Genomic DNA, 8,472 nt, shown 5'->3' on the forward strand with positions numbered 1-8,472 from the left:
ATTAATTGTCTAATAAAATGCACAGATTATAAAGTCCCTCAGGGTTTAAATTTGTGATTTGTAGTATAATTTAATGAATACAACTTACTTTTAGGTCAGATTGAACATATACATATACAATTTGATTTGATGTTTTAGTACACAAAAGTCACAATAAACATAATAAGAGAATACAACAAATACATGTGGCCGCCAGAGGGCTCACTACGCACATCAAAATTCCTACACTTTTCAAAGGACGCGAACGCAGCGTGAGAAAAAGGGGGAAGCGAAACGGATACGGAGCGGTTCTGAAGTTCCTGAACGCGCCGCCTCCCCGCACGCAGCCGCACGAATCTGCCCCGCACGAGCCAACGGACCCAGAAGGAGGAGAAGAAGACCCACCCAAGTACGCAGAGTAATGTCAGTTTTAGCAACGAGTACAGATAAATCCAGGTAACGTTTCCGGTCAGCCGTTGGGACCACAAGTCGTTTGTGTCGCGAGGACGACGACGCCGCCGCTTTTCTCTCAGAACCGGCAGCCGGTAAGAAGTGCGCATGCGCGAGCTTCCTTTACGCTAAGCTAACGGTCAGCTAGTTAGCTTAAAAAAAATTAAAAAAATACATGCGGGGTTTAAAAAATATATATGATATCATAAAATTTAGAAGTGACACACTTGTGTGGTTAACTGCAGTGAAAAACAAAAAGACGTCCAGCCGTGTTTTTATTTCAAAGACAACTTTTTTTTCGGTGGTAGCGAGGTTTTAACACATTTATCAGCTGTTTCACGAGCAGCTAGCTTAACACTGTGAGGCTACAACACGACTAACCTAGTGTGTGTTGTGTTGTGTGTGTGTTTGTGTGTCGGTGAACTGGGCTGAATGAGACTTGGTAAATTAAATACACGTTTGTGGGCCATGATTTACAAGAATGAGCTACGTCTTTGTGTCGCGTGACGTTGCTGAATTAACTTCAGTTAGTGATGAATTCAGTTTTTGTTGTAACTGCGTCAGAGAGGTGTTGATTTATTTATATTAAGGGGTGTGTAACTAAATATATGATGTGTGCCTCTGAGCAATTGATCATTAGCTCGATTAAAGGCTTAAAATAAATGACAATAAAGGTAGAATTATCACCTGATGAGAGATGCCTGATTCATTCAACGTGATGTTATCTGCATGCTTTTTGTTCAGGAATGCAGGTTTTTGTCAACCACCATTTCCTTTCTTGAGGAATGACTTGCATTTATAGTGTTTGAGCTGCAGGTAGGAGCAGTTTTTAACCTGAGGGAGCAGGTTTTTGGACATCTTAGAGCAGACATTGCGTTTGGTTTGATTTGTTTGTATTTGTCCCAGGTGAGGAAGAACCTGAGGACTATTTTTAGTATCATAACAGTTTATGTACAATGACACTTCAAGCAGGTGCACCCAGTGTGTTTAAATCTGACTTTTCGGGTTTATTTTATTCTATTTTTTAATTTTTTTTGGATGCACAGATTCATTATAATATTAATTTATTGGATTTTATGTTTATTGGAATCTGAGCCAGCCAGAAGGTGAAGTCACACTGATGCACTACTTTGACATGTTGTTGGGTCCGTGCCGTGATAAAGGAGGAATTCATCCGTTGAGAATGAATCTTTGACCTTTTTTTATAGTTTAAAAAAGCATGAACTTGTTTCTTTGCTGCTTAAAACTAGTTTGGGTTCTAGTGACGTTTTTTGTTATCTAAAAGGTAAATATGTATGTATATGTATGTATGTATGTAAGGCTTTTTGTTTGTTTGGTACTTTTTATCGCTGTGTTATTTACCCAAAGTGTTATCTTATATCCTACTACTTTTTTAAAAAGCTTTTCTAAAGTGTTTCATCCTACTTTGCTGGCGGCCGGACAAACATCTGTCCAGCTGTCATTGTTGTGAAGACACCGAGTTAAACAATACCTTGGACGGTATTTTAAACATCAACTCGTACTTTACATGCTGCTCACAGTACAAACCATGTCTTGTGTTTTAGACGAGATGTATGACGTTTCCTCTGGTGAATGTGTTTCATCTTTTCAGTAAAGAAGCAGCGATGCCTCAGAAACAGAGGTCCAAGTCCTGGACGGAGTTGAAACAAGCCGGGAACGAATGTTTCAAGACGGGCCAGTACGGAGAGGCCACCAGTCTTTACAGCCAGGCCATCAAAGAGCTGGAGAAGTCCAGTAAGTGTTGCTCAAATGTTTACCTGCTGTGCAAATGGGTGTGAACACAATCGTGGTGGTTTACAATAAGGAGGGTTGTGGTGTCCTGGTCCAGGTTTCTTGACTCACACGTTAAAAAAAAGATCCAATAATAACTTTGAAGACGTTGATTCAATTTCCATAATTGTGTTGATTTATTTCTCTAAACAAAATAAGTCTAATTTGAGTTTTTAATGTAAGTTCTAACGGCGATATCCCGTTCCACATGAGACGATCAAACCGGATATTCGGCCCCGTCCCCTTTCCTCCTTCCTACGTTCTGTCAGCGTCAGGATCTCTTTCATCATCATGACTGTCCATCGTGTCAGTTGGCTTTTGCGCTTCTTTCTCTTTATGCATCTTCTAAATTGTCTTTTTGTCTTATTTTCTATCTTTTTAAGATAAAAGGAACCCAGAAGATTTGGGCATTTTGCACTCAAACCGCGCCGCCAGCTACCTGAAGGAGGGCAACTGTAGCGAATGTGTGAAAGACTGCAACCTGTAAGTGTTTTTATTTGTTCTATCTCTGCAGTATTCTTTATTTAACATGTTTTTTTGTCGTTGCAGATTGATCTTTTGGTTGTTTTTTTTGGCTTTCATGTTCCAACGTCACTTAGAGATGTTGAACTTATAGAGGAAAAACAAAGACACACACTTCAGTGTCATTCTAATGAACGACAAAGAAGCGATCACAATATTTGTAATCTACTTTTACGAGTGGAGTCCAGACCTGTTCTGCTGTCAACTGAAACGTACGCGTTTTCCTCTCAGGTCTCTGGAGTTGTTCCCGTTCAACGTGAAGTCGCTGCTCCGCCGCGCCGCCGCCTACGAAGCTCTGGAGCGCTACAGGCTGGCGTACGTGGACTACAAGACGGCGCTGCAGATCGACTGCAACATCGCAGCTGCTCACGAAGGCACCAACAGGTACGAGGAGGCTGGAAACACCTACGACGGGTGTTTGAGAAAGAGGGGAAAGATGGAGATGCACTAATGTTCAAAGGTTTGGGCTCATTTAGAAACGTCCTCATTTATCAAAGAAAAGCACTGATTTAAATGAAGATAATGCTCCACAATGCGGCAACTAAATAATATTTTATGGGGCCGATTAAGTGAAATTAGACATTGTCCAACATTTTGTGTGTGTGTGTGCGTTTGTGTGCGTTGCTGTGCGTTTGTACGTGTGTGTTCCTGTGCGTTTGTATGTGCATGTGTGTGTGTTTGTGTGCGTGTGTGTGTGTGTGCACCAGCAGGTCTGGTATAATCAGCTGTTGTTGGAGTTAACACAAGCTGACTAGAAATCTTTATGATTCCCAACAACAGATCCTCTTTTGAACGGTTGTGTCTATTGGGGAAAACACACACACACACACACACACACAGGCTGCATCGAGCGGTCGGGTGGTTGTGATTTAAACTACTTCCATTTTCTGATAATTTTAGATATTTTTCAAGCTCTGGAAGCTCGATGTTGATGCCGCTGATGGATCCTCTTTCTTTCTTTCTTTCTTTCTTTCTTTAACCTCCTGATGACTCGATGTGTTGTTGTTGTTGTTGTTGTTGTTGTCGTCTCTCAGGATGACCAAGGCGCTCACAGAGGCAGACGGTCTGTCATGGAGGGACAAGCTCCCCCCCATCCCCACCATGTCTCTGTCCGACAGAGAGAAGCTCGCCCAGAAGAGTCCGGCCAGCGCCGCCCCGCCCAACCTGAACCCCGCCCCCAAACACAACGGCACCGCCCGGCAGACCAACAAACCCGGTGAGAGGGTTTGTCTTCTATTTTGTGGTGATAACCAGTGTGAAAGATTCTTTTTTTTATACTTTAATATCTTTTCATGTTCCTGTGGGATTGGAAACTTACGTTTAAAATCCATTTTTCTCTTTTCCTCCTCCTCCTTCATCATCCGTTCCTCCTCTCCTCAGCTCCCAGTGACAAAGACATGAAGAGAGGACAAGCGCTGAAGGAGGAAGGCAACGCTCTGGTGAAGAAAGGAGAGCACAAGAAGGCCATCGACAAGTACAGCCAGAGCATCAAGCACAACCCCACGGAGATCACCACCTACACCAACCGGTCCGTCCACCCTCACTCCTCCACATGTTTATCTCTTTAAATAGCAAGAACGGTGATTTCAAACGATAGCTTTGATGTTTTTAGGTTGGATTGCATGAGGTACTCATACAACATGTTGATTAAAAATGATGTTAACCTCCATCTTTGTCAGCCAAAACACAATTTGACATCAAATGAAAAGCTGCAGAAATGTTATGTGACACATGAATCTGTGAAAAGCCAAGAACTAAATATTAGGATGTGATGAATTACAAGATTCAAATGACAAAAAGCATCATTACAGGTTTAAGTTTGACTCTCTTTTCCTTTTAAGGATGCAGCAGGTTAAAGCTAAAATGTGACGTTATGGAGTTTTTAAAGAAACGTTCTCGTCGTCAGTCTGAATTAAAATCTTTATTTCTTTCGCAACTGAAACTTGAGCAGCATCGGCTCAATTATAAGTCTCTTAATAATAAACTTTATTCATAAAGCTCAAGCAAAGTAGTAAAAAACCTGTTTTATTTAGAATTTAAAGTGTCGACGTTATAAATAAAGCTTTAAACTGTTGCAGCTCTAAAATAAACAAAAGCAATTTCAATATATTTCAATATATTGACATTAAACATAAATACAAAATTTAGGATTGTCATACAAAAATAAAGTACATAAAGAAGAAGAAAACAAAGCAGCAGACGGACAAACATAACAACAAGATAAAATAATCCTTTATTAGTCCCTTAGGGTGGAAATTACAGGATTACAGCAGCACTGCTCACAAATAATAAAATAAAAAGAATCAAGTAATATAAATAAACAGAACGATAATAAAACAGATTAAAAATATACAAAATAAAATCACCCTGGCACCTCTTTTCTCTTTGTTACCTGTACATTTGCAGACACAGCCCTGCATTAAACCTGCAAAACAAAACATGCATCTAATCTCATTTGTTAAAAAAGACATTAGATTTGAGTTTTTCATCCTCATGGAGTGTAATCTGATTAAAGCAACAGGATCATATTGTGTTGAGTTTTCTAGTTGTTGCTCCAGCTGTAGTTTAAGTCATTGTGTCGATTGTTAAAACAGACTTGTGATGTGTGACGCTTGTTGTGTGTGTTCAGGGCGCTGTGCTACCTGTCGGTGAAGCAGTACCGCGACGCCGTCAGAGACTGCGACGAGGCGCTGCGGATCGACGGCAGCAACATCAAGGCGCTCTACAGGAGGGCTCAGGCGCTGCTGGAGCTCAAGGTGAGAGCGCGGCCGCCATCTTTAAGGACCCGGAAAAGTCCTTTAAAACAATAAAGTCCTCAAAAGTGTAGTAAGAGTCCTGTAATTGTGTTATATTCATGTGTTCATGACGTTCATTCACGCTGAGTTTGAAATAATGAATCTGCTTTTAAAAGAAAGAGGCTCAAAATATCAGCAGCATCCATACAGGCATCTATATAAATGTTTATTCTTTTAATCAAACTATTGTCTCTCATTCATTTGAGTCATTTAAGGTTTACTGTATGCTTTGAATCCTCATTGTTAGTTTAAATACTACATTTTATCACTTTTTACTGTCTACACACACATTTCACACAATGTTTGCTCATGGACATTTAGTTTAAAGTCATAAAAATTTAGATAAAAGTTGTGGATATTTGGATAAAAGTTGTGGAAATTTGGAAAAACTTGTTGAAATTTTGTTAAAAGTTGTGAAATTTGGAAAAAAAAGTTGTGGAAATTTGGATAAAAGTTGTGAAAATCTGGATAAAAGTCGTGGAAATTTGGATGAAAGTTGTGAAAAATTGGTTAAAAATCGTGAAAATTTGATAAAAGTAGTGGAAATTTGGATAGAAGTCATGAAAATTTGGATAAAAGTCGTGAAATGTGGGTAGAAGTCGTGGGAATCCGTTGGTCACAATGTGTCTTCACTTCCTGAGTCTCCACACAAATGAAATCTCTCCTTCTGGTTCTTTTACGTATTTGAACGTCTCTTCAACTCGTCTTCCTCTCTAACGCTTCATTCCTCGCCGGCGCCCCCTGCAGGACATCAAAGGCTGCGAGGACAACCTGAACACGCTGCTGCAAGTGGAACCAAAGAACCTGGCCGCGCTAAAGATGATGGAGGACGCCAAGAACATGAAGTGATGACACGTCGGGGAGGAGGAAGAGGAGGAGGAGGAAGAGGAGGAGACGGCGGTAAGGATCTGTCACTGCGCTGCGTACAGATGAGGGTGAGGGGAGAGGGGGAAAAAAAGAGAAAATGGCCGAACAGTGACACGATCCAGCCGCCCGACCCGCGTTATTCCCAAAAGCTTCCGTTGGCGTTTGAACCGTCCGCTCTCGCCGGAACAAACGCGAGCTCGACCTCGAGACGCTTCTGGGAAAACGCCGCTCCGCTCGATGAGAACTGAGGGCGTGTCGGGGGGGGAGGAGCCTCGATGATGTTTGGACTCCACCTGGTTTTAAGTGTCGCTTGAGTATTTATGGTGATTTATGTAATCGTCGCGCAACCAAAAAAAAAATCACTAATTCTAACTGAGAATAAACCTTCGAGCGGGTCGTCGGCCATCTTGTCCTGATGGACCCCGATAGCTTAAAAAAACCTCACGTTCCACTTCCTGTCTCTCTTTCTGGGCTCGTCTTCATGGATGGGTGGAAGTTTAACGCGCTCCAGCGCCACCTGCTGGTGAAGTTAAAGGCATCAAGAGACTCTGTTAAAAAAACAAACATATTTGTATCAGGTAATTAAACGATTCGGTTCCAGCTAATTAGGTGATATTGATTAAAAACCATCAATCATGGTGTGTGTGTATTTATATATATATATATATATATATATATATATATATATATATAAATACAGATTAATAACAGCAGATAACTAAAGTACAGCAGATAACTAAAGTACAGCAATGTTTTTCTTCCATTTTTATTTTCAGCTTGATTGCAAATTCTCGTTGCAGTGAAGCTGATTGTTAACTTTTAAGAAAATGTCATAAAAACATTAACGTCACAACCTCCTGAACATTTCAAAGGTTTTGATTGTAGTTCCACTAATAGAAAAAACAACAATTAAAGTTCCATTTTTAGATTTCTGCTGGATAAATGATCAAAAATAGTTCCAGATTACGTCGTTGAACGACCTCCCGACTCGTAAAGGTTTATTCTGTTTGAATTACAAGTAAACAACCATTTTAAACATAATGTTCTCCACTCAGGTAGTTTACTTATTTATCCTACGCGTGTTTTTCTGACACTTCCGATAACTTCTGTGTGTGTGAATGTTTCTTTCTTTCACGTTCATGTTGTTCACGATAATCGACATCATGCTTTTTGAGTAGGACTCGATCACAATCAGGAGAATAAAGCGATGACGACACAATTTACACACATTACAGTTTGTGTGTTTTTTTCTCTCCCTAAAATCTTATGAATGTATTCTTTCTCCTCCCCGTAGTGTGTGTGTGTCTGTGACTTTGTCTCTCGTCCGTGAATCGGTTCCATGAGTTGGTCGTATATCTGAGAAGAAACATGGCCGCTCGGTGGTTTTTTGGCACTTTGAGTGACGCCGAGCTCCTCTGTACTCACGAGGAGGCGGAGTCTCTTAAACTAAACCGATAAATTGGCACCAGAGTCCCTCGTTTCCTTTTTTTTGTGCAATTCTAGAAGATTTCGAGTCGTTTTGAAGCTCCGCCCCTCCAAACGACACGAGCGAGGATCGGTCACTAACGATTGGCCGACTCGAATCCACCCGAAACACTCAGTACCTCCTTTTCCTCTGTCCTTTCCTCTGTCCTTGCCTACGATGGACATACACCGCTGTCACTCCGCTCCAGTTATGTTTCTGTGTATACTTTTTTTTTTTGGATTCATTTCAATTGTTCCCTTTTTTTTGAATGATAAATGTGAAGTAAAAAAAAAAAAGTATCCCTCAAACGGGCTTAAAACGTACAGAATAATGTCTTTTATTTCCTATTTCTTCTCATGGACGACCCCGCTGTAGCTCGGCAATCTCCATCTTGCCTGAAGTGCCTGTCTGTGTCCTTCTGTTCACACCGAAATTAAACTTCAGTTCCTCCTCTTCCTCCCCTAAAGTTGTGTGTCTCGTGCGAGGTTTGTGAGACGCTGATTCACGTCTGCACAGAGTTGAGAAGCTGTTTGTTTTCATCGCATTGCTGTAACTTTGTTTTCTTTCAGTCGACCCGTTTTAACTGCAAATAAAACTTAAGAA

At 40.8% G+C, this 8,472-nt stretch overlaps 1 protein-coding gene across 2 annotated transcripts; it reads left to right on the forward strand.

Moving 5' to 3' along the window:
- The first annotated feature begins 273 nt into the window (after positions 1–273).
- On the forward strand, positions 274–7,114 carry tomm34 (translocase of outer mitochondrial membrane 34). Of its 2 annotated transcripts, none has more exons than XM_068595912.1 (8): positions 274–388; positions 2,042–2,184; positions 2,604–2,703; positions 2,974–3,126; positions 3,777–3,958; positions 4,123–4,270; positions 5,372–5,498; positions 6,285–7,114. In XM_068595912.1, the coding sequence occupies exons 2-8, from the start codon at positions 2,055–2,057 to the stop codon at positions 6,384–6,386; spliced, it is 942 nt and encodes a 313-aa protein (XP_068452013.1). In that variant the 5' UTR covers positions 274–388; positions 2,042–2,054; the 3' UTR covers positions 6,387–7,114. The 2 variants fall into 2 exon arrangements, with proteins under 2 accessions (XP_068452013.1, XP_068452012.1); XM_068595911.1 differs by having other exon boundaries at positions 274–524; positions 6,285–7,112.
- Positions 7,115–8,472: the final 1,358 nt, after the last annotated feature.

The sequence above is a fragment of the Clinocottus analis genome, unplaced genomic scaffold, assembly GCF_023055335.1.
Source record: "Clinocottus analis isolate CAN_PGR_092001 unplaced genomic scaffold, fCliAna1.0.p SCAF_32, whole genome shotgun sequence".
Lineage (NCBI taxonomy): Eukaryota > Metazoa > Chordata > Actinopteri > Perciformes > Cottidae > Clinocottus > Clinocottus analis.